At 37.8% G+C, this 26,173-nt stretch overlaps 1 protein-coding gene across 5 annotated transcripts in view; it reads right to left on the bottom strand.

Moving 5' to 3' along the window:
- Window positions 1–26,173, bottom strand: part of SLIT2 (slit guidance ligand 2) — a 361,217-nt gene that overhangs the window by 115,484 nt on the left and 219,560 nt on the right. For 3 of the 5 annotated variants that reach the window (XM_036330006.1, XM_036330022.1, XM_036330039.1), the window contains exons 9-15: window positions 24,299–24,437; window positions 9,416–9,487; window positions 8,908–8,979; window positions 3,321–3,392; window positions 1,662–1,805; window positions 1,386–1,549; window positions 383–406 (exon numbers count right to left, since the gene is read on the bottom strand). In XM_036330006.1, coding sequence (XP_036185899.1) covers window positions 383–406; window positions 1,386–1,549; window positions 1,662–1,805; window positions 3,321–3,392; window positions 8,908–8,979; window positions 9,416–9,487; window positions 24,299–24,437 — 687 coding nt within the window. The remainder of the gene's footprint in view (window positions 1–382; window positions 407–1,385; window positions 1,550–1,661; window positions 1,806–3,320; window positions 3,393–8,907; window positions 8,980–9,415; window positions 9,488–24,298; window positions 24,438–26,173) is intronic. The other 2 variants (XM_036330014.1, XM_036330031.1) reach the window with 1 other exon arrangement.

Below are 26,173 nucleotides of genomic sequence, written 5' to 3'. Positions count from 1 at the left end.
TGTCTTTAAAACCAGCTCAACAAGCTACATTTTAAAAACAGGTAGAAAGATCAGGTATACAACGTAAGGAGAGAAAATGGTTTAAGTAGAAGGCCATAGGTTCAAACATTTTAGCTACTGTGAGAAATTTTAGGTAATGTGCCAAAGTGAGAGAGAGGGAGAAACAAGGTGGGTGCTTAATAATATCTATATTTAACATCAGACGCTGCATGCAAAGGTCAGGTGTTCGGGAAACGGCTATAAGTGATCTATGCAGAGTACATCTATCTACACAGCACCCACTGTACTTTCAAAAGCATGCATATCAAAGTTTTAGAAGCTATATTTTTTTAAGGTGAGGAAAGGGTGTCTGTAGTTAGTCCTACTACCGAGCAAAACCTACCTGGAATGAAATACTGCTCTTTAGCTAAATAAAAAAAGAGACAAAAAATAGAAGACGTACCTGAATGTCAGCAAGCAGAGATATGAGTTATATTAGATTAAGAATGGACTAAAGTTACTACAGGTAATTAAGTGAACATGTACATTTTCAGCAGGGGCTGAAGTATAATAATGTACAGTGAGTAGTAAACACATCTAGAACCTCGGGCAACAACCAGCTTTGTCTGGACATTAGCTTTTTAGTATGAATTAACTTGCCGGATGTGAACTATGCCTGGAGTGGTAGGGTAGCATACTACTCAAAACATACAGAATATATTTTATCATAAGAAAATAGAACAGATTAGACCAAAGCAAATACTAAGTTTCAATGCAGTAAGCTTTCTGTTTAATAGTAATACAATGCATCTAGAGTTAGCTTTCTATCAATAAATGTAATATTCCTAACATGTTAACAGGTGGCCTTTTGGGGAAAAAAATGTATCCTTACAGTCCTATTCAAAATAAGAGAATGCAAAATGAGAAGTCAGTATCCAGTAAGGGATCAGGAGATTTCCCCCTACTTCTGAGCCTAAGCAAATCATGTGACCAAGTCTCAGTTCATTTCCTGAAGCAATGAAAACATGATTAATTACCTGGGGTTCCTGGAGGAGAATACTACAACAAACATGAGACTTAACAGGCTTCAAAGGCACTGAGAGTTAACTAAGAGGCCCCTGTTCAGTTTGGACCCTGGGAATACAGTATGAAGTAGCCATGCATCTTTTTTTCTTGGCCAGCAGCCTGTTTCTTCTGCTTCATCTACTGTTAAAAAAATGGTACACCTAGGAGGGCTATCTGAATTGTGTTTACGGTTCTCTTTATTTTTTTCTATATGTATAAAAGACAAAGACATATGATTCTACAAGATTTGGTAATTCAGGCAAAGGCCAACTGTCTCTAGCTGTCCTGTAACCACTGTAGTTGGTGACACAGGGGGAATGCCACATGTGGGCAGAAATTACCTGAACAACGGAATTTCTTGCTTTTGATCTGTCCAATTCTTTTGTTTGCCAGACGCCGGGGGCTGGTGCAGCGGGCACCACTGGTCTCGATCGGGTTGGTGTGGAGATAATCCGCGAGCCACTTGAGATGGCAGTCACAAATAAAGGGGTTTTGGGCCAAATGCCTTTCGGAAACACACACAGAACACTTTTATGCACGACTTGCAAGGAACTCAACTCCCCAGTTTTGAGTGAAAACAACAGTCATCAAATATGATTCGAACAGCATGTACATACATGGTCTGAATGGCCCGGAGAGGCGAGAAGGTCCCCTTGGCGATGGTCTGGAGCTTGTTGTCGTACAAGGAGAGAAGGTTCAGGTTGTGCAGGTCCTGGAAAGCATCTACCCGCAGGCAGTTTATCTTGTTGGCGTTCAATAATCTGTTTGATCAAATAGTCGTAGGGTTAAAGGGTAGCACCTCCTGGACTTACCTTCAAGTTTCCGTCCTTGAGAAAAAAAACCAATGAGAAATACATTTCTTTTCATCTCAACATGGACATTTAAACTGTAATACTTTAGGCACCACAGGTTGAAGATTTGGAGTTGTTTCAGATAAAGCAAGGCTCACACAGTTGAAAGAAAGCCCAAATCTAGTGGTACCTATACATTTATTCAATAAAAAGTGATTACATGTATTCTCTAGATGTAGAGCTTTGCAGTAGCTGAAGGTGGGTGAGACCCAACCTCTGCGGTCAAGGACACCATAAAGAAAAAAATAAAAGCCATAAAACACTAGTCCATTCAGCTGCTCTATGAAAAAAATAATATTCCAAATTAAATTATTTTTATGATATTGACTTTTCTATTATAATTTTTTTCAATTACTATTTACATTTAATATCATTTTATATCAGTTTGAGGTGTACAGCATAGTGGTTAGACAATCATATACTTTATAAAATGTTTCCCCTATTTCTAGTATTTTACCTAGCACCATACATAATTATTACTATAATATTGACTGTATTTCCTATGCTGTGCTTTACATCCCCATGACTATTTTATAACTACCAATCTGTGCTTCTCAATCCTTCACTTTTTTCACCCAGCCCCCTAACCCCCTCTTCTTTGTCAACCATCACTCTGTTTCCTGCATCTATGAGCCTGTTTCTGTTTTGTTTGTTTGTTTATATTGATCTTTAGATTCCACATATAAGTAAAATCATACATTTGAAAACTGTAAAGTAGACTGACTATGAACTAGTTGAGAGAAGTAATTACATCACACTCATCTTTGCATCCACAGTAGCTGGGCCGATCTTAATAACAGCATATTTTTTTCTAATTTCCTTTTCATATAAGCATTAATTAAAATACCTGGGGTCAAGTCTTAGTCTTATAAATGTGTACGGTAAATTGTTTTTTTGAGGCAAAAGAGACCTAGCTGTTGTCTAAGCAGACTGGTCTTTAAAGATATAATCCAGGGATTTACAGAGAAATCTCTTACTAAAGATTAGTTTGAGTGCACTGCTGTGTTCTGGCCTCCTGCACACCATCCTTGTGCTGGGGGGTGTTATTCCAGCTTGTCACTCTTGCAGATTCTTTGCACAAAGGTGGACAAACATATCACCATGTTTTTCTCCTTTCCAACTATTGTTAAATCAAACCAGAGAAGCTTCACTAAGGGCAGGGATTGTAAAAGCATTAAATGACAGAGCAGATAAAATGCATATATTCGTGACAAGTGTGGAGAGAAAGGTTTGGGGACAATTTCAAAGTGTTGTGTCTTCAAATAAATAACTGTCAACAATGTTAGCACTAGGCGAATCTTTTCCATTTTATTAAACTATGTCATTTTGGGTCGAATTTTTCTGAAGCCCCCATGAAAATATGAAATGGCACACGGACAAAATATAACATTTGGTTCGACAGATCAGCAACAATCAAATACTTACAGTAGCTGTAAGGAAAATAATCCTTCAAATAAACTCTTTGGAAGTTCTGTGATTTTATTTCCATAGAGAACACTGGAAAACATAATTTAAATGAAAAAAAAAAAAATGTCAGGCACCAAACCAGTATAACAAGTTAGTCCAACACATCTGTATTCAGGAAAATAGGAAGTTAGTAAGCACTCTATACAGAGATGATGCTTATGATAGAAAGTTTGGAAAACAAGAAAAATTAACAAAATGAACACAGTTCATAATTTTATTGCCTTTACATAAAACTGTGCACTGCTAACTTGTCATATTTTTTACATTTATTTGTAAAGATAATATGTATCCTGGTGGTCATTACAGCATTATTCATGGTGGCCAAGATATGGAAACAACTGGAGTGTCCTTCACTAGATGATTAGATAAAGAAGATGTGGTACATATATACAATAGGATACTACTCAGCCAAAAGAAAAGATGAAACTGCCATTCGTGGCAATATGGATGGATCTTGGAGAATATCATGCTAAGTGAAGTAATTTAGATGAAATGGTCAAAAACCATATGATTTCACTCATATTTGGGATATTAATTTGAAAGCAAGAAATTAACAACTAAGAAAAACAAATAAACAAAAATTCATAGACAACAACAACAGCATGGTGGTTACAAGAGAAAGAGGGGGGTGAGAGGGAGGTAGTAAAGAGTAAAGTGGGTCAAATATATGGTGATGGCAGGAGATTTGACTTTGGGTGGTGATCACATAATGCAGTATAGAGGTGATGTATCATACAATTGTACACTTCAAACCTGTATTAGTTTATTACCAATGTCAACCCAATAAACTTAATAATTTTTTTTCAAAGCATAATATAAAGGAATAAATTACCATATAATTTTAATTTTGTTTAAAAATTAAACAAAAACACAGACACAGAAAAAAATGTGAAATATCTTTGGATGGCAAATGATTTGCCATCCAGAGTTGACTTGAATTTGCATATATACAGTTTTTCCTTAATTTTTACATTTTCTACAATGAACATATATTACTTTTGAAACTGAGAAAAAAATAATTCTAAAAGAAGTGGTTTTGACAAGACAATAGTGTGGTGAATGCTCTGAGTGGGAGGGGCTCAGGGGGTGGAGAGGGTAAATGGGGGGTGGTGGGAAGGGGACATATAATACTTTCAATAATAAAAATAAATATAAAAATACAGATTTAAAAACCCTTTCAAACAAAAAAATATTTTGAAAATTAAATAAGTGGATGCCATAATACATGAAGAAAAAGTTTAAATGAGAGTCTAAATAATTAATATGTCTGGTAGACAGCAGTACATGATTTCTGTTTGAAAAGGAGGAAAATAACAATACAAGAGAGATAAATAAGAGTGAGGATAAAGCTTCCCTTTTAAGATGCCAGTGAGAGGTGGGATATATTATAAAATTGAAGAAAATTCTCAAGGGAATAAATAAAGCTGGGTGCTATATTGTGTAAAGAGACTTTAAATCTGTATAGATTACCATGGTAAAGTTACATAGCAAAACAAAAAATTCATTTCTGTAGAATATAGATTTTTTTTATCTTTAAATTCTTTATTAGTTAAGGAATTACAAATGTGTCCTCATCCCCTCCATTAACCCCCATCTTCCCCCGCCCCCCGCCCCCCCCCCCCCCCACTCATGCTCTCATCCCCCTGTTGTCCATGTCCATTGGTTTGGCTTATATGCATGCATACAAGTCCTTTGGTTGATCTCTTCCCCTTACCCCCACCCTCCCCTACTTTCCCTCTGGGGATTAATAGTCTGATCGCTGTTTCTCTATTTCTTTAAAATAGATATTTTAAAGGTAAATCAATAACAGAAGAAATAATTTTAATAGTCAAAGAAGAAAAGAGATAAACCTGTATTGTCAGGGTCAAGGAGGTAAGGGAACAAAGAATGGGTAAAGTAAGAATAAACAAAAATGTTTTAAGATCAAGAATAAGAAAAGAGGAGCCTTTAGAAGCACAAAGGAGCAGATTACAGCATCAATTCACGATACTCAACTCATTACTGTTCAATCAGTTCATTCAACAATCGATATTGTACACTTACTATGTGCCAGGAACATTGCTAGGTTCTAAGCCTGGTGCCCAATTACACTAACTCCAACTCTTATTTTTTCAATGTTTATCATTTGTGCATGTCCCAGGCACCGATATGACCAAGATGAATAAGGTATGGCTTCAAAGAGCAACCCAAAAGAATAATTTGAATACTGAAGGAGTTTCATATTTTAAACCGATTGAGAATTAAAGGAGGAAATATAATGCATAGAAGTAGTGGGAGGCCCACATAAGAATTTATGGGCAAATAATTTGGTAGGTTGTTTATTTGGTAGGCTCAAATGAAAGGAGGAACAGCTGGGAGGTATGTCATGTTTGCACTGTGAAACTTATTTTTACAGAAAATCATTGTTGTTTTTTTATATATATTATGTTTAAAAAGATAATTTTTTTTTGGTAAATGAGACAATTTGGGTTCATGGGAGAAAAAGGGGATCAGACAAGGATGGAGGAAATCTATCTGTGTAGGTGGCATTGGGTATATGAACCCAAAATCTTGAAACTATTATACTAAAGAAATACTACATAGGATGGTAATAGGATTTCTCCACAAAAAGGGATAGCAGTACTAGTGCTGGGTATGTTTTTCTTACATACAATAAGATCGACATGATAAAAAAGAAAAAGAAGCAAAGATATAAAAATCTATAAAAATGAGGGAAAGATGTGTCATCACATAAAGACATCAAGTGCAAGAAGGTCAGTGAGAATGTGTGCTGTGCTCATAAGAAGGAAACAAATGTTAAAAAGAAATTAAAAGGTGCCCTGACCGGTTTGGCTCAGTGGATACAGCATCGCCCTCCAGACTCAAGGGTCCCAGGTTCGATTCCAGTCATGGGCCTGTACCTTGGTTGTGGGCACATACCCAGTAGGGAGTGTGCAGGAGGCAGCTGATCGATGTTGCTCTCTCATCGATGTGTCTAACTCTCTATCCCTTTCCCTTCCTCTCTGTAAAAAAATCAATAAAATATATCTTTAAAAGAAAGAAATTAAAAGGTAAAAATGAATTCTACTGAAAAGAATATAAATACATGAGGGATTTGCATAATACCATCCAAAGACCAAGAATGACAGTTTTCTTACATATGACTTATATCCAGCACTCTATATACAGTGCACAATTATGCTGATGGAGAAGTTTCTATAGTTCTTTGGAACAATAGGAACATCTTAATGCAGCTTCTGCACCTGCTGCTAGAAGGAAGGCTAGGAATTCTAAACTTAGTTTTACCATTGGAGTTTCCACTCTAGGATAGTAGGTCACTATCTAGGTACTAGGATGCAGCAGCACTGGTGCCCAAGCTTTGAATTCACCTGTCCAGTTAGATCTCCTACTCAAGACAAAAATATCCAAACCAGAAACCTATTAAGATGGCTATCATGTAAAAGGTGCTATGGGCAGGTTTCATTATCTAAATATACGGTAGAGAGCTATACTTATAAATTAAAAACAATGTATATCTGAGTAAAACACTCAGCAAGTTTAAAGACAGTAAAGAGAAAGCAGAGGTTACTCCCATTTTCATTTCCCTTGAAAACCTGGAGTAAAATGCATGGTCCCAAGCAGGAGAGTTAACAGGGCTCCAAGGCAAGACTGTAGGAAGTGTGAATACAGAAATTAGAATCAAAATACAACAGCCCTTCACTGCAGACCTCCGTGGAACTGGGGAGCTACTTAGGGAAGAGACGTAATTACAATAAGTGAACTACAATCTTTTGCAAAGGGTTAATTAAAGAAATGGGAAAAGAGGAAAACTATAGCTTGAGGATTTGGGGTTTACAAATTCTCTGGGATAATTAAAATCCAGAAACATACAAATTGATAAGAATCAGAAGAATCTGTCAAGGCCATGTCTGGTATCTCTTGAATTCTTCTCTTTGTGCTTTAACAAAACCAGCAGGGGAGTAATCTTGCCCCCACCTTAGAGACAGAACAGCTGAAGCACAGGGGACTTAGTAAGAATTCTCCACGTCTCTTGACATTTACTGACTACCTTTGAGGCACAGACACTTGAAGGACCAGGAATTGGTATATGGACTTGACTTCTGTTCTGCCCTTTTGGCTGAATTTACTTTGGACAGTATTATTGTCCAGAATAGCACGCACAGTACTTTATGGACAATCTGGGTGATTTAACTGTGTTTTACATTAAACTTTGGTATTTTAGAATCTGACAGCCCACCTTGAGGGCAATACAGGGCTACACTTTACATCTTCTGCCAACAATTGTTTCCCTAGCCTTGGACTTTCTGGAGTAAAACGAACAAATAAACACCCCAAACAAACAATGAACCTAAGCAGACACTGCTGAAGTGATAGTTTCTTATTTTCTTTTTTAAAAGAAATATGTAGTTTTCTGAGCAGAGCAATCTGAACACCCACGTGCCCAGGCGAGCGCATCTGTCTCGTTCTCCCCTTGGTGCAAGGGCGTGTAGTTGTTATATAAACCCTGGTGTGTATCTGGGTCTTGCACATTTATATCATGGAATTCTCACTGGCTCCCAAGGACTTCTGAAATTCATAGAGCTCTGCAGTAATTTACATCAGTAGGAACCATTCTCTAAGCATCAACTCATTAAAAATACATACAAGCCTTCGCTTCCAAACATTACAGTTAGAATCTGAAATAAAGGTTACTTTACTTGATGAACTTCTGAAAATTTTTACAAGTTTAAAGGAATGACAGACTTTACCTATTTATTTTAGAACCACTTTAGCTATCTCCCTGAAAGTCCTTTTGACATTAAAAAGCTGTAAAACTGTTCTTATCTTTGAACTGTTAGAGATTAAAGCTGGCTCTTTCAGGGGAGTCTGAAGGTGAGAAAGCAGGGAGTTGAGGGGTCTCTCCCTGGACACCTTCCACTGTTCTCTGCAAAACGCCAGCCAGCATCCTTCTAGTGGGGACTGACGCTGTCCCCAGAGATCTAGCGGCTTCAGGATTATAAATACAACATTGACAACAAAATAAACATTTCCCCTTCATTTCAGAAACAAAAATGATAAAAAGGGGGCTCTTTACTCTTGCTCTCTAAATAGCAAAATTATCAAGTCCTAAAATATATACCCTAAAACTGGCTGATTTTTTTTTTTTACTTATTGATTGATTTCAAAGAGGAAGGGAGAGGGAGAGAAAGATAGACACATCAATGACAAGAGAGAATCATCCATTGGCTGCCTCCTGCTCACCCCCTACTGGGGATCAAGACCACACAACTCAGGCATGTGCCCTGACCAGAATCGAACAATGACCTTCTGGTTCGTAGGTTGATGCTCAACCACTGAGCCACACCGGCTAGGCTATAACAGACTGATTTTAGTGACAGGTAACACTCCTCAATGAAAACAGTGGAACTCACTAATGACTAATCATAATTAATGTTATTAATAATTCATAATACAAAAACTTAAAGGAGCAATTTTTAAAAATCCAAATGAAAACACAGAGCCACGATTAAGTGTGCTTTCCTTCAGTGCTGTGGTCAATACTCACAGTGAATTCAGGGAGCGCAGTCCTTGGAAGGCATCTGGTGCTAGTTCGGAGATCTGATTATTGCTCAGGTCGCTGAGATTAGAAATAGGGTTAGGTTATATTAAATACAAGGGCAGTGAGATTTACTGCAGGAGAAAGCTATTTATTGCCTTTGTATGCTGATTTTGCACCCATCAATACATGTATATAATTTGTAACATGAAACGTCTAAAGTGTCCTACATTTTAAAACGTCACCACCCTTTTAAATCAATTATTGACTGTTTTCTTAGTTATAAAAGATGCCATGAGAATCACTCATGTGAATCAATATGTAAAATTAGAGAGAACCTTAAACTATTACACAGTTTAGCTATTAATATTACATACTATAGAACTAGCATCAAACAGTCCCATCACTTAATATTTAAGCTAACACCTAAATATTCATACTTAGATGGATGTCTTTGCACAGTCATGACCCGTAAAATTTTAAAAATTACACATATTCCAGAACATTTTTCACTCACATTCTTCTAAGCTTTTTATACGGTGAGAAAGCTCCAGGAGGGATGACCTTGATTGAGTTCTGTTCCAGACGTCTGCAATAAAAAAATTCATTTTTTAAATGGAAACCTGAGCTCTCAGCTATGTTTAATTCAAACCCGCGATTCATGTCAAGAAGAAAAGTTGATCCACTTTATGAGTAATATTTTCTTTTTTTTCCTAAAAAATGACCATTATAGCTAATTGTTCTGTGACCTAAATGTGGAGCAAGATTGGAAAAAAGACACAAGGCAATTAGAACAATAAAAAATCCTAATTTTTACGCATTGCACGTCCATTAATATTTAAGACTGGACTTTATACAAAGAGAAAGCACCTGTAGGGAATTAATTCAGGAGTACATTTTAATAACCCTATTTCAGTAAGAGAAATATGTAGTAACACTGGGTAGATATATAACATGTTTTAGAGATAATTATAACTCTTCCACAAAGGAAATTATTGTAGAATATTAAATCTTATAAACCTTTTATGTCCTCTACAGAAAGTGTATTATACATTGAAAAAAATTGTTATGCTCAGAAAATTAATTTTGAAGCTTCTTATGAAGCAAAATCTTAAATTCTAAATCCATAAGTACTACAGGCATTTTCAGTAAGACTGTCTGGATTCTGATTCATTATGTGAATATTTCATGTGGAAAGCACTGCAGCAAAGTGCATTAAACACAACTGAAGTATTTTTATGATGCACTAAAATCAAACAGTTGAAAATAACTCTCATATTTTCTACTCTATGGTTCTGCTATCAGAGAAAGACAAGATTCTACCCACCTGGTTATGAAAGAAAAAGAAATACATATGTATTTTAAGTGTTTTTGTAAATATTTTAGTCCATCAAAAATGGTGCCTCTCAGCCTCATGTCTATCCATATACATATCCTATTAAACATTTCCAGTCCCCTTCCCCTCTTCTCTTCTGCCCTATGTCCAAGACAGCTGGCTTCTGGGAACTAGGCTTTTTGCCTATTGGCTTTTGTGTGACTTGGCCAATGAGGGGCACAGATTGGAGACTGAGGTAGGAATAGGGGAGAAGCCAGGATATTGTCCCCTCAGGGAAGGTTCTCAGCAGTCCTTTCCTCTCTTCCTAATTTCACCTCTGGCTGGGGCCACCTCCTGACTTAGCATAACCTCACTTTATTCTTAGGTCATTGTAGTCCTGGGGGTGAAGAGCCTTCTAATTTCGGTGTCATCTTCTAGGACTGTTGAATTCATTCCTCATATTAAATCCCTCTACTGAAATACCCGGCATGAGCTCCACTTTCATGCCTGGATTAAATATATATATGTATATGTATATATAAATAGATGTTATATCTACTTATATATTTATAAATGAGAGTATACATAATGATTAAATGTGTCATATACATTGGCTCATTTTTATTAAATGCTGGTAATACTTTAATATATACATTATTGATTAATGAACATCAATTCAAAACAAATAAAAGATCCCTAGGAGATTTAGTAACATTGATTAGGTATTGGTCTTTTCCGGTTCCATAGCCCTTTCAAGGCTTCTCAATCCTCATTGCTCTTGAACTCAATGTGGCATTTGATATCGGTGACAATCCTTCTTTCCTTGCATGTGACACTACATTCCCCTGGTTCTCACTCTACTTTTCTTTCCCTCACCTTATCGCTTTGCTTTCTAACCCCCGACACACTGAGCTATTCCTCAAGTTTCTGTCCCTTCCTCTCTTACACAAAAGGTAAAATCCTGTCTCTATCACCTGCACCATTAGTCATAATTCTCCCTCTAAAAAGCAGAACTAATTCTGTTTACATTCAAGATAAATTCAAGTTTATTTATAAAATATGTAAGGAATAAAATTTAATTGCCCATAATGCACAACTAAAATTGGTGAGTTTATTTCTTATGCATGCATACTTATTATTTTCTATAATTGAAGTATTAGCATACAAAGGATTGGAGTTGTATCCTTTATAACAAATATCATATCATACATGTTTTCTTATATCATTAAAATTTTTGGAAGACATTATTTTAATGTCTTTTAATATCCAATTATCAAAATGTTTTCCCAAATCATTTCCAATTATTAGCCATTTAGGTAATACTTTTACATCTTTATTCATAATACTGTTCAGTCATGTGAAGGTGACTGAAACACGGCCACCTTTGGGAGCCTTACTTTATTTCCTCAGGAATGGTTAGCGGTACCTTTCTCTATATGCCCGAGGGCATTCTCTTCCTAAGGGCTTTTATCTTCCTGTATTCCATTTTTTTACAAATTTCTCCTCCACCAAGTTGTTGGCGCTTACGAGGCAGATTTACCCCAGAAGACAAGAAAAAACTTTATGAAGAAAATGTGGATTTGGCACCTCACTTACCTATGTAGGTTCTAACAAGGCATATTTTTCTCAAAAGTTCTAAATGTAACACAGGGCATTTAAATAATTTCCCTAATACATTATAGACTAGAACATTACAAATTGATGGTTTAGAGACACTTTTTTTTTTTTTTGCTGTAATCCATTCTTATAGTTAAATTTTAAGGAGTTTAAAATGTAATCAATAAAAATAAAGTTAAAAGAAAGCCATAGTTGGCATATTATTGATTGTAGAACTTTCTTCAAACCCAGGCCAATGAAACATTTCATTTTGTTAAAGATTTGCTCAAAAGATTATAATGCTATGATGAGAACAAATTAAAAAGTCTGAGTGACTAGATTTCACTGAACAGTCATGTAAAACAAGGTCATATAACTACCTTTCATAAATTTCAGGTTCTTGAAAATAAGAAAACCAGGATATATTTTATAAACTATAAACCACACATATCCCAAATGGTATCCTTACTCCTACAAAATAGAGGGGGAAATGTTTAAACCAAATTATTTAAAAAATCAATAAGAAAAATATTAAGACTTTTCAGGTGAAGGTTTCAAAAAGCAAATGAAATGTACATTTTCTATCTCTGCTGTCCTCTGACCTTCTATTTTAATAGCATAGAATCTGCTGAATTTATAAGATGCAAATATGAATCCATTGTTCCATGACGAATCAAATTAAAAACATTTAGGGTTATAAAAACAGATAGTGTAATCGCTAAAATCCACCATAATTAAGAGCCTTCCAAATGCTAGTCCTTCATAGAAAGAAAATTCATTATTTGGAATTTCAAAGTAAAAATATATTTAGAAAACTAAATAAGGGAGGGAGAAAATTCTATAAATCACGTAGTGTAAGAAAACCTTTCTTTAATGTATAAAAGTAGACAGGACCTTACCATTTTCCTTTTTCTCCACAGAATGTATGTGAACAATTCTAAAACATTTAATCACTGTGTATGTGTGTGTATCCATCTCACACTCTCTCTCCCTCTCTATCTATCTATCTATCTATCTATCTATCTATCTATCTATCTATCTATCATCTATCTGTTTTATGTAAAGCAATTTGCTGCTACCACTTCATCAAAACCATAAGGAAGCTTTAGTTAGAAGCTCAATGAGATAAAAAAAAAATGAAGACAGTTTTCGAACTGCTCCAATCCAACAATTTAAAATAATTTAACCAATAAAGACCTTTCCTCTCCACTCACATACATTTTTCTCTTATTCATTAATTACTGATTTTTATATGAATAAAACATGTCTTGATACTTTTAGAGTTCCTAAAGAATGGATTGCAACCAATATATGTCACCTTCTAGTGCCTAATTCAGATTATAGAAAATGAAAAAACTATCACATCTTACATCAGTAGAGTATTCAGCGCAGTGTCGCTGGGCAATTCAAAAGCTCCAACTAGTTCTGAAGCCACAGAGAAGATATTAAGTGATGTGAAGACACTTGAGCTCATGGTTCAATTCCCAGGCATTAGTCTCAATATCTTCAAACTAGATTATTTTGACAAACCATACAAAATAACATTTACATGCCAACACATAAGTAGCTCTCTCTCCAAGAGACATTAATGTTTTGTATCTGTCTATACACAAAGATGACCATGTGTAGCTCAGTGATTAGAAGCTTACAGAGATTGGGATTACATTATATTTACGTCACTCATTGGCTTTCTGGACCTTGCAAAGCTACTTTGCTTCTTTGTGTCTTAGTTTCTCCTTCTGAAAAATGAGGAAAGTAAAACCTACCCTAAGTGTGTTGGTAAATAATGAGATGTAGAAGAAAATATATGATATTTTTTTTCTTCTTGCACGAAAAATGGGAAAAGAAAAAAATATGAGAATATACATGAGTATATATGTAACCACACATATGACACTTAGCATTACATAATGCCTACAATACATTTTAGTCACACACATATACACATACACATAGATTATATAATTGAATAAATCTGGTACATGATTTGATCTCTAATATAAAATAAATACATATGGTTCTAAAAAATGTTTTTAAACAAATAAGCAGTACAGATTTGCAGATAACTTAGTAACTATTAAACACATATATCATTCATTTATGTATACATATAAATATATATATACATATATATGTATATATATACACACACACACACACACACACACACACATATGTATGTATATATAGTTGCAATTTCCATGATAAACATGTTTAACATGTGGCTTAGAAACTAAAATAGTTTTGACTGGCCAATGTGGCTTGAAGTTCAATTCCCAGTCAAGGCACATGCCTGAGTTGCTGGCTCAATCCCCAGAAGGGGGTGTGCAGGAGGCAGCCGATCAATGATTCTCTCTCATCATTGATGATTCTATCTCTTCCTCTCCTTTCCTCTCTCTGAAATAAAGAAAAACACATTTTAAAAAACCTCAAAAAGTTTTTACAGCACCAGGAAAGTATGAGATTGGATTGATGGTATCTGTAACATACACAGCCCAGATGCCGATTATGCATGGCAATAAAACTGACAGTTCTTTGCAATTTCCCCATCTGCTTTTAATGTAAATGGCAAAAGCAGCTGCCAGAGCACAGAATATAGATTTGATGGGGTGAAAGGGGGTGTGGGATGACTCCAGCTTCTGAATCTGGGACTTGCCAGTGTGGCCAAACCTCCTCAGCCTAAGGAACATCAGCCGGCTTTTGAAAAGGAGGAAGCAGGGATGTTTCTCTGAGGTTAGGGATTCTCTTGCCTCTTACATAATATTTCTAAAGTGGGGACTTTCTATTTCTGGAATGTTACTTCTAATGTGAGTAGTAAATGCCATTGAAATCCTTCATTTGTCCCCACAGGAAATGGCCCAGGATTCTTTTAGACCCGAATATTATTTCTGTTATGTAATTGCAGTCTCCAGAACTTTGTAAGTTTAATAAATATTTCAGCAGCTGAAAGAATATTGGCCCCTAGAGGGACCGACTTTGCATATACTAACGTTTTTGCATTAGGACTGTGCCCACACTAATTATCAGCCATCCCTTCCTTGCTTGGCATGACTTATTGCTGAAAATTGTCCATTTCCTTAATCTTATTTTATTTCTCGTGACATCATTCTAGGGTACATTCCCCTGAGTGTAAACTCAATTGGTGTTTTCATAGTAGAATTAATTCTTTTTTTCCACTTGGCCTTTGGGCCTGTAAAGCAAGACAAAAATGAGTGTTTGTTCCTATTGGCCTCATATTTCAGGCAGTGACCCTTCGAGTGTTAACATGTTCATGCATGCGTTCCTATGGATGCATATTCAAACACACAGGTACACTCAATGCACACATCACCTGATTTAGGTTTAGAGAGAAAAGTAGAGGCATATGGCTCATTAATTTCAGGGGGACAGAGTATAGATACATAATGCCAGTAACACTACATTTTCATATGTGATTTTTCTTTAGCAATCCAGCAAAGAAAAACAGAATTTCTGTTGCTTTGTTTTTCATTAATAACTAAAACCTGCCCTAGCCGGTTTGGCTCAGTGGATAGAGTGTTGGCTTGTGGAGTGAAGGGTCCCAGGTTCGATTCTGATCAAGGGCACATCCTTGGGTTGCGGGCTCAATCCCCAGTGCAGGGGTGCAGAAGGCAGCTGATTAATGATTCTCTCTCATTATTGATATTTCAATCTCTCTCTCCTCCCTTCCTCTCTCTGAACTCGATAAAAATATATTTAATTAAAAAAAATAACTAAAACCTCGTGAACACTTACCATGAATTAGGCACTGAACAAAGTCCCCCATGTGATTTTACTTATAAAAATAATATGCAAATTATCTTAAAACATCGCTTATTTGATAGTATTACTCAATGAATGGGTAGCAGTTTGCACTCCCCCAACCCTGAGTTATTAGCCAAGTTCTCCATTATTTTCCCCCTCAAGTTAGACAGCACCGTGATCACTAGTGGAATTTGAACTACATAAATTTTCAACTTAATATTTCCAGCTGATTATATAAATATAAATTAGAATTTAATTCCTAAAAAAAAGACTTTCATTAGTCTGAGAATGAATAATACTCTGACTATACCTCCCTGCCTTTACTTTTATGCTGAAGTCTACCCAGGTCTTATTTCACATCTGATGGTACCCACTTTTTCCGGTAGATGATTTTGGGAAATTACCCTACAGCACAAGGGCCACTTCTTGGAGTCTCCTCCCATCACTGCCTGCTGCTACGCGGCCTTCACCATGGCACAGACAGGCTGTTGCTATCTCATCATCACTGGGCTCCTTCCTTCCAAACCACTCTCCACTACACGATGGGAGATTTTTCTAACACATCTAACCATGCTACTACCCTGCTCCACACTTTCTTGTATCCTATTGTCATCCAAACAGGCCATCCTGCAAGATTAGACTTCTGCTTTATGTTCTAGCATCTTAAAACTCTTAATTTCTCAAAGATATACTCCTCTCACTTGACTGGGATTTTGCACATGTTCTTTCCTGTCTAAAAAGCCCTCAATTTCTCTGTTTCAGACTTGAAGATTCCTTGATTCTCCAAGGCAAACCAAGGGGCTCCTTTCTCTGTGTTCCCCGTGCACATGCATTTTATGAATTATCATATAATTTAAACATTTCTATTTGTCTAAAAGTTCAATTCTCTGCAGGGTAAACATTTTGAAGGCTAGAACTGAGTATTGCTGGATTCAGAGTCGGCACTCAGGGGGGAAGGGTGAAAAGGGTGAGAGGGATTACACATATCCATATGTATTTTTTTTGTATGTAGAATTTAAAAGAATTAAGCGTTCAAAATTTTGGAAGGAGCCAGAGCAGCAATAGCATGCAAAATCTGTTAAAAATATATGGTAAATGTGTCTAAACAACAACAAAAAAAAGAGGAACAAATGTATGTTTTTAAAGTTATACTTAGTATCACAAATGGAGGCTGTAATCAGATATAGCATTCATGAATTATTCTTATTTCCACTTCGTTATATGTATGTGTGCCAGTGGTCCAGGAGAGGCTAAAAGAACAAAAGGACTCCCAAACCTCACTCATATCCCCTCCATCATTGTGACTCCTTTTCAGCCGTTTTTATCACTGACGGAGTACGAGTAGTCCAGTGAGTGTACACAGGAAAGTGAGTTTCCATCGTATCTATTTGAATAGCATGTCTGGAAACAGTTCTAGTCTCTGAGAATTTGCAATCCATCTTAGAAAACGTTGAAACAACACTTAGTGTTCTGATAACATTGCCACACCCCTCCCCTTCCCATGATTTAAACTCTTCCCTGACCATCTTCTCTCAAACAAACAGCGGCAGCAGCAGGAGCAGCAACACAGATTTGTAGGGCTCCCAGCTTCTGAGCCCTAAAAAGGCAACCAAGAGTAAAACCAGTAGATATTAAGACTCACAGAGACATTCTAAATTGTTACAATTTATGTTCTTACTAACTATTCTCCATGATGCATGGACTTTCTGTATAATGTTTTGAACAGGTGACATGCCACAGAAAATCTATAACTGGATTGAAGAGGACTAAATGTCTACTTTATAGCCATCCATCACACTGTATTTGTAATTTTATACCTCGAAATGTGATTTAAGAAATTAATTCTGAGGATTTGATATACACAGAATCAATTTGCTATTAACGATTTGTTGCCATGGGCCAGTTCATACACAGGCTTGCCTCTGGCCTTCCATCTGAATGAAAACAAGGTTTCAACAAGCAGAGATCAACATAGCGAAGTACTAGAAACAGCTTCTTTCTTTTAAACTTAATTTCACCTTATATTACACATTCTATTCCTCCCCAACCCTCCCCCGCCCCGTCTTCATTAATCCAAATCCCTTTGTCATATGGGGGCTTGGGGCGTATCCTGATATGCTAAGTGTTGGGGCAGAAATGATGAGGAAAGAAACATGGTCCTGCCCCCCTGAAGCTTGCAGTCTAATAGAATAGTGTGACGTGATTCAAAATATCAAGTTAAAGAAATAGAAGTTCTGTGCAGATGAAAGCCAGGGGGAGGGAGGATGTTTAACACAGAACAAGACAATGACATTACAGTAGTCTAGGCATGAGACAATTTGAGATAGCCCTCAGTTTTGCAAGCATTCCTGTACCTGCATGCCTTCTCTATGCCTCTTCCACGTTCTTTTGACGTGTAAGTTTCTTAAAGTTCTTAATGTCCTGGTTTTCTGAGTAATCAGTTAGTTTCTACTGATGTTTTCAATGATTGCCCTGTACACTGTCCCAACAGGCTGAGCCATGCCCACCTTCCTTTGGCAGCTGGATAAAGAAAGGGACATGAACTAGGGAGACAAATAAACGTAAGACTGAGGCCAGTTTAGCCATTTCGCAATTGAAGAATTTCTGTTTTATAAGATTTCCTAACTGTTTTGAACCCCATCTTTTTAAAATAGCAAAATGAGGTTGGCAGCCTTTAGGCCTGTGAGGTAAGTGTGCATGGATTCCTTGCGGAGGGAATGTGGCCTTAGAGCAGTGGTCCTCAACCTTCCTAATGCCGTGACCCTCTAATACAGTTCCTCATGTTGTGGTGACCCCCAACCATAAAATTATTTTCGTTGCTACTTCATGACTGTAATTTTGCTACTGTTATGAATCGTAATGTAAATATCTGATATGCAGGATGTATTTTCATTGTTACAAATTGAACATAATTAAAGCATAGTGATTAATCACAAAAACAATATGTAATTATATATGTGTTTTCCGATGGTCTTAGGCGACCCCTGTGAAAGGGTCGTTCGACCCCCAAAGGGGTCGCGACCCACAGGTTGAGAAACGCTGCCTTAGAGGAAGATGCCTAAGACATCTGTAAGAAGACTGGAGTGAGTATTATATCTAAGGAAGGAGGAAGCCTCTTAGATGCGGGGCTGGTCAGCTTTGAATAGAGAAAAAGGAGCTCTCAGATCATGGAGAGAGTGGAATCCAAGTGAGTGCGAGAAACAAGAGCTACAGGCCGCTCCATTAAGGAGCCTACTCATTTACTTTTCCCGATGTTATGCTTAAAAGGCACTATTTTCTTTTCTACACGAAGAGAAGGACTGCTCTTTCAGGTTTTATTTTTTAACCTTGTTTAGTGCAGCTCCATCCTTTCACAGATAAATCATCTCTCAATGCTTAATTTTTAAATGATCCATCCATTTAATAAATATTTAACTTATATCTATCAAGTGCCTACTATGTGCTGGGTGCTAGCTTTGTTGCTGGGCATTCAATGGTGATTAGACCAGAATCAGTTCCCGTCTTCATCAGAACCTCAACTTTAGTAGGGAAAAGGAACAAATGCACAAATATACATATAATTACAACATGTGATGAGTAGGTGCAGTCAAATCTGATTTCTAACCTGCAAAGGGGAGGACAGAACCTGGGTCACGGTAAAATCATCAGGATAATGAGGCCTCTGGGAGGAAACCACCAATCTTTACTTAACATTTGCCTCTGCACTAGTTTTTCCAAATACACCCCACAAGGGTCAATGAGAAGATCAAATGATATAATGTGGGTATAATACCCAACATTGCAGGTACTGGACAAATGTTAGTCTCTTTCTATCCTTCCTTCTCCAAGTTATTTCAATTCTGACTTTAATTATAGGTGCAAGCACAAAATAGAAAAGAAAAAAAAAAGATGGTCAAGGCTTTTTTGGCACTTGATTACTCCAACACAGAGCACATACATACTTTCTTTTGGTCAGAATTATATTATGAGACAGTTGCAGGAATCAGGACATACCACATAGGAAATCAACTCAACATTATCGAGTGAAATATATAATAACCTCCAATAAAGAAATTCTACTAACACTTCATGGTAAAATCCAGATTTAAAAGGTACTTGAAAAATATGGGTGTTTATAATGTTCAGTTACTTATATATTAAAAACCTGAAATCTATAAAAAAATTTAAAAGGTGGATATCTTTATTTTCACATTTTCTGAATCTTACTAATGTCCTTTATTCTAATAAAAAATAAGTGTAATAAAAGAAGTAAGTTACTAAGCTGGTAAGTTATGCCAATATAACTGATGGTAATGGCGGTACTTTGTTGGAGTTGAAGATCAATATGATTTATTATCAGCTGCTCTACTGATAAAGCTGATAATGTAATAACCAGAGAAGTAAAATACACCTAAAGTTTCACATATATTGTCATCTCAACTTATAAATTTAATTTATTCTAGCTTTACCGAATACACCACCTCCCCAATATGGGCAAAACCAATGGGACATATTATTTTGTATAACTTTTATGTTACTAAATTCCACCATTATACAAAATCTATAGAGCATGCAGAATACAAAAAAAGTAGACTACATGAAATAAACCATTTTAAATGTCTCGTGTTACTTTCAGTCTTTCCTTACTTACAGCCTGTTTGACTTTAGTGCCTCCAAATCTCTCGGTGGCACTTAGGCATTTCACAAATTTTGCTCATCACCCTCTTCCTTGCCAGTCTTGGTTGGGTTCCTCAGATTCTTACACACGATATGACCACAATCTCCCAGTCCTCATACTTGACACTCTGGCATCATCTTTGGTTCATTTTTCACCATTATTCTCTCATCTCATCAAATTTCAAATTCCCTTATGTCTACTTCTCTATTAGCTATCATATCTGCTTCCACATCATCATTCTGACAGCTACTTATTAGCTCCTGCTCTCATGACATCGCCCTTCGATCAACATCATAGCCTCCTAGAGGCCCCAGGCCTGGTATTCTCTCCTTTTGCCAACCACTGCATATGCTGTCCGATCCATTAATATTGAAGATTCAGATGAAAACTCCTGTATCCAGCTGCATTCCAAATAAAGACAAAGATCTTTATACTATCCAAGGCCCTCCATGAATTGGCTCCAACCAAGCTTTCTCACTTTATTTTCCTGCTCTCTCAAGTCTCACATACCACAGTGAGCTCTGTAGTGTCTTGTATTACCGTTCTTATTGCCTTTGCTTACGATGTTCAATTAAGATAGAAAGTCTTCTCGTCTCTGCATTTCTATTCACTATCTATTCTTCAAGGCCTACCTCACAGGCTACCTCCTATATAAAGGCTTCAATGATCAAGGCATCATTTATTGAATGATTACTATACCAGTGGTTCTCAACCTTCCTAATGCCGCGACCCTTTAATACAGTTCCTCATATTGTGGTGACCCCCAATTTCATTGGTACAAATTGAACATAATTAATGCATAGTGATTAATCACAAAAACAATATGTAATTATATATGTGTTTTCCGATGGTCTTAGGCGACCCCCGTGAAAGGGTCATTCGACCCCCAAAGGGGTTGCGACCCACAGGTTGAGAACCACTGCTATACGCTAAACGCATAAAGCTCTACATGTATTAATTACTCCATCTCAAACACACAATAACCCTCAGCTTCAGATGTGGAGACAGTGTCGTGGATGAGAAGTAATTGCCCACGGTCTCACAGATAGTGAACAGTGGGTAGACCCATGGTCCTAACTAAAACTTTCTAACTCTGGTTCACACTGCCACCCCCAATTTACCCGCTCTGCAATAAATACCTTTGACTTAATTTATTCCTTTCTCAGAGTTACTATTTTGTACCTCATTTCATAGCTTTTATTTTGGATGTCAAATGTGTTGGTCTCTTGTGGAAAGGCCTCTGGATATTCATGCTGTCTTTATATAGTGTTTATTTAATAATGCTCAGGCCTGGACCGGCAATGCCTTTGGTTGAGCATCGACCTATGAACAGGATGTCATGGTTCAATTCCCATTCAGGGCACATGCTCAGGTTTCTGGCTCCAGCCCGAGTAGGAGGAGTGCAGGAAACAGCTGATGAATGATTCTCTCTCATCATTGATGTTTCTATCTCTCTCTCCCTCTCCTCCTCTCTGAAATCAAATCTAATATAATAAAAGAGAAACATGCAAATTGACCGCACCTCTGCTATGTCCCAAGCCATGCCCACCAGCCAATCAGAGCAACTATATGCAAATTAACCCAACCAAGATGGTGGCTGGCAGCCATGGAGCTGGAGCAAGCAGGAGGCTTGGTTGCCCCGGCGATGGAGGAAGCCAAGCTTCCTGCCTGCCCTGGCTGGCTATGGCCTCCACTCAAAGCAACACAGTTTCAATTATAGAAGCTAAATAAATCCCAGATACCTGCTTCCAGCCAGCCTCCACTGGGAGCTTGGGTGGCTGGGGGCCATGGCCAGCCTTCAAACGGCCATCAGCCCCTCACCCAGGATGGACAGGCACCCCAGCGGGACCACCACCCTGATCTGGGACACCCTTCAGGGCAAACCAGCCAGCCCCCACCCATGCATCAGGCCTCTATCCTATATAATAAAAGGGTAATATGCAAATTGATGCTAACAGCAGAAAGACTGGGAATGACTGGTCACTATGACACACACTGACTACCAGGGGGCAGACGCTCAATGCAGGAGCTGCCCCCTGGTGGTCAGTGCGCTCCCACAGGGGGAGCTCTGCTCAGCCACAAGCCAGGCTGATGGCTGCCAGTACAGCGGTGGTGGTGGGAGCCTCTCCAGCCTCCTCAGCAGTGCTAAGGATGTCCAACTGCAGCTTAGGCCTGCTCCCTGCTGGCAAGTGGGCATCCCCCGAGGGCTCCCGGACTGCCAGAGGGATGTCTGACTGCCAGCTTAGGCCCAATCCCCTGGGGAGTGGGCCTAAGCCAGCAAGTGGTCATCCCCAGAGTGGTCCCAGACTGCGAGAGGGCACAGGCTGGGCTGAGGGACCCCTCCCAAGTGCACAAATTTTTGTGCACCAGTCCTCTAGTAAATATATAAACACATAAGCAAATAAATAAATGCTCATGCCTGGATAGATGAATATATGTGTACTATTCCCTATTCTAAAACTACTATCTACTTCATCATATACTACATCTTCTAAGATGAAAGTCCTTCAGTACCCGTGGCTTGGAAAGTATACAGAGAGATATCCTTTTTTGGGTTTATTTTCTATTGTGCCTTGGCATGCACTTCGTACTCCCGTTCGCCTCAAAGGTACAATCTCTAAAACATAACTCGCTGCCACCGCTGCCCTAGGCTCCTGCTGTTTCTCCTTTGTGTGATGTCACCCACCTCTTCTAAAACTATATATTTTTCTCCTTCCCAGATTCAGCTAAAAAAATACTAAGCACGTGTCTTCTATGCAAGGCAGTGTCCCATCAATCAGAAATAGGATAGGAATACTATGTGCCTTCATTATCCATGTCTGGGTCAAATGGCCATAAATTCTAGAGTTCCTCAGAGGACCCTGTCTAAGACAGCAAAGCTGTAAGCACATGTTTAAGCACACACTAGATACTTTAAAATAGTGACAATGGGTCTTGGGAACTAAGGTTATTCTCACATAAATAAATTAGAGCAGTGAATTGGCCAAAAAAAAAAAAGGAAAGGAGTCTAGACTTCTGGTGGTGAACACATGATAGAGAATATAGATGTTTTATTATAAAGTTGTCCACCTAAGATTTATATAACATTATTAATTAATGTCACCCCAATAAATTATTAAAAAATAAAAATGAAATAATAAATGAATAGTTTTTGAAAATAACTTCATCTTTTTCTGCCTACAATGTAGATTTATCACAAGAAGTGGTCCTACATTATTATTTCATCCAAAAATGCCCAGTGCTATTTGTTTAGTTAAAATTTAGAACTGGCTTCTAAAACAATAATATGGCACCTAGGTGGATAAGAGGTGCTTTCTCAGTGAGTGAATACCGAGGTAAAGATTTTCCCTAATGTTTAATGCTCGAGCTGGTTAAAGGGGTCCCTCTGACATCACACATGGCCTTGTTTCCTGCACATGACCTTGGTTTGGCAGGGACAAATGCTCGCTGTAGCTGCGTACAGACAGGTATGAACCACTTTGTCAAGGGGATTTAACTTCTGATGGCTTTAACATCAACCCAAGTAGGCTCAAATGCTCGCGAATTTAAGTATCTTATATTTTTGACTTATATTATTACCTTTTTTTATACTTTGTGGCAGATTATACAATAGTTCACACACAACAGCTAAACTGCTTTTAAAATGTGAGCTCTTGAGGAGACCAAACACCGTCTAGCCATCCTGGTTCTATGATTTATTACCCCAGCTGCCTTATTTCCCTCCGCTCCGGGCTTGAAACGAACTGGGGAAGACCCACACAGTCAGACTAGTAAAGCCCTGCTTATTGTCCCTAAATAGCCCAATAACCCCTTCTCAAGGGAAGGAAACGTACTATTTCTCCTTAAAATGCATTCCTTTTCCTTCTCCCTGTGCTTAAAAAAGACAAATCTTAGCCACTTCGACAAGATACTTAATTAAACAGAGTGAGGGTCAATACCATTCTGAAAGGAACATTTGTCTAAGCTAATTGATCAGATCTGCCTTTGATAAACCCAGACTCTCCTAAGGAAAGTCAGGGTCTGGATCCCTGGGGAGGAGGAGGGGTGCCAGGGGGTTTCAGGACACATACATTTCTGTGATGGTCTCAGGCAGATTTGTGGGGATCTCCGCGAGACCTTTCCCACGGCAGTCTACGATATTGTTGCTACAGGTGCAAGCGGCTGGACAGTGCAGGATGCTGCAAGAAGGAGCCATAAATGACTGGTGACCTAAAACAAACAAACAAAACAAACATAAACAGCAAGTATATTCTTCCTCCTGAAAGTCATAATTGGGAGACATGCAAGCTTATCTCAAATAACAAACAAAGCATGTCAAAAACATTTCTCTATATACCTGATTATAAAATGGTCTTTTGTTTCCAAAATATACTTTAGGAAGCATGCATTTATATAATTCTGGGGTCAATATCCAGATGAAGCAAATGAGATTTTTAAAAGGAATTATCGTATATAATAAAAGACTAATATGCAAATTGACCAAACGGTGGAACGACTGGTCGCTATGATGTGCACTGACCACCAGGGGGCAGACGCTCAATGAAGGAGCTGTCCCCTGGTGGTCAGTGCGCTCCCAAGCGCCGCTCAGCCAGAACCCGGGCTCATGGCTGGCGACCACAGTGGCGGTGGTGGGAGACTTTCCTGCCTTGGTGGCAGCGCTAAGGATGTCTAACTGATGGCTTAGGCCCACTCCCCCACAGAGAGCAGGCCTAAGCCATCAGTCAGACATCCTCCAAGGGCTCCCCGACTGTGAGAGGGCAGGCCAGGCTGAGGGATCTCCCCCGAGTGCACGAATTTTGTGCACTGGGCCTCTAGTACCAATTATAAGTGTAAGGCTTGAAATCATGGTGAGAAAGTCTAAATTCAGATTCCAAAAGTAAAATTCTATTCAAAACTATTCTGTGTTCCAAAAATACAGCAACTTCAGACTAGTCTATACTTCATTTTCTAATAAGCTTAAATAGAGCTTGGTCTTTACTAAACTTATACAGCTTAACTTACTTTACCTCAAAAATAAAAATGTCCCTCCTGGTAGACATAGTTGTTGATTTTAAATAAGAAATCACGTGACCATAAATGTGGGGGGAAACTAGATCATACTTAGTTTAATGTCTGAATAGGTTCAAAATGACCATTTTCTTTGGAGCTATTATAATGATTTGTAACATGTCACTCTGACATTGTTAATTGACATGCTTTATTTTTTGGCTTCCTGTGGCCTAAAATATTGGCAAAGGAGTTTCCCGCAGGTATATAATTTAACTACTCATTATTTGAAAACAAAATTATTTTGAAATGAGATTTTACTTTTTGAAGGATGCACAACAGTGTCAGCAGTATTTCAGCAAATGTGCAGGTGCACACACTGGCCCTGCAGCAGGGACAACCCTCTCAGGCCTGCAGGGAGAGCACCCGCGTGGCGGGGACATGCCAGGCAGTGGCAGCAGGCTCTTGCTAACCCTGTCCCTCCCAACACCTCTCAGACTCCACAAACACACTCTCAGTCTAAAAAAGAAACGTGAACTTGCCTTCTTCCTCATCTAGAAAACGAGGGGGTGGGGGGAGGGAAGTGAAGAGAGAAAAAGTGGTTAGTGACAAATTGTGAGTCATTTCATTATCTAATTTTTTAAAAAAAATTCAACTAGGCCTATTGAGAACATTTCATGACATCACAAGGAAATTTTGTGTGGGTTATAAAAAGTGTGGGAAAGTACATAAAGAGGACTAAAAGGTAACAATAACTTAGAATCCTATATTGGCACCTCTTCTCATTCCTTTAAGAAACTGGTAACCATTTATGCCTCATTGTTTGTTGAACAGTCAGTTCTAAAGGAGAATCAGCCCTGTATTTATAAAGGAAATTATATGTTAATATGGATCAATAAAATATAAATTGGGGCAAAAATAAGTTTACAGTTTTTGTATGGAAAATAATACAATAATTA

Source organism: Myotis myotis, unplaced genomic scaffold, assembly GCF_014108235.1.
Source record: "Myotis myotis isolate mMyoMyo1 unplaced genomic scaffold, mMyoMyo1.p scaffold_m19_p_1, whole genome shotgun sequence".
Classification (NCBI taxonomy): domain Eukaryota; kingdom Metazoa; phylum Chordata; class Mammalia; order Chiroptera; family Vespertilionidae; genus Myotis; species Myotis myotis.
Note: the sequence above shows the minus strand (reverse complement) of the source record. Positions and strands in the feature narration are given on the sequence as shown.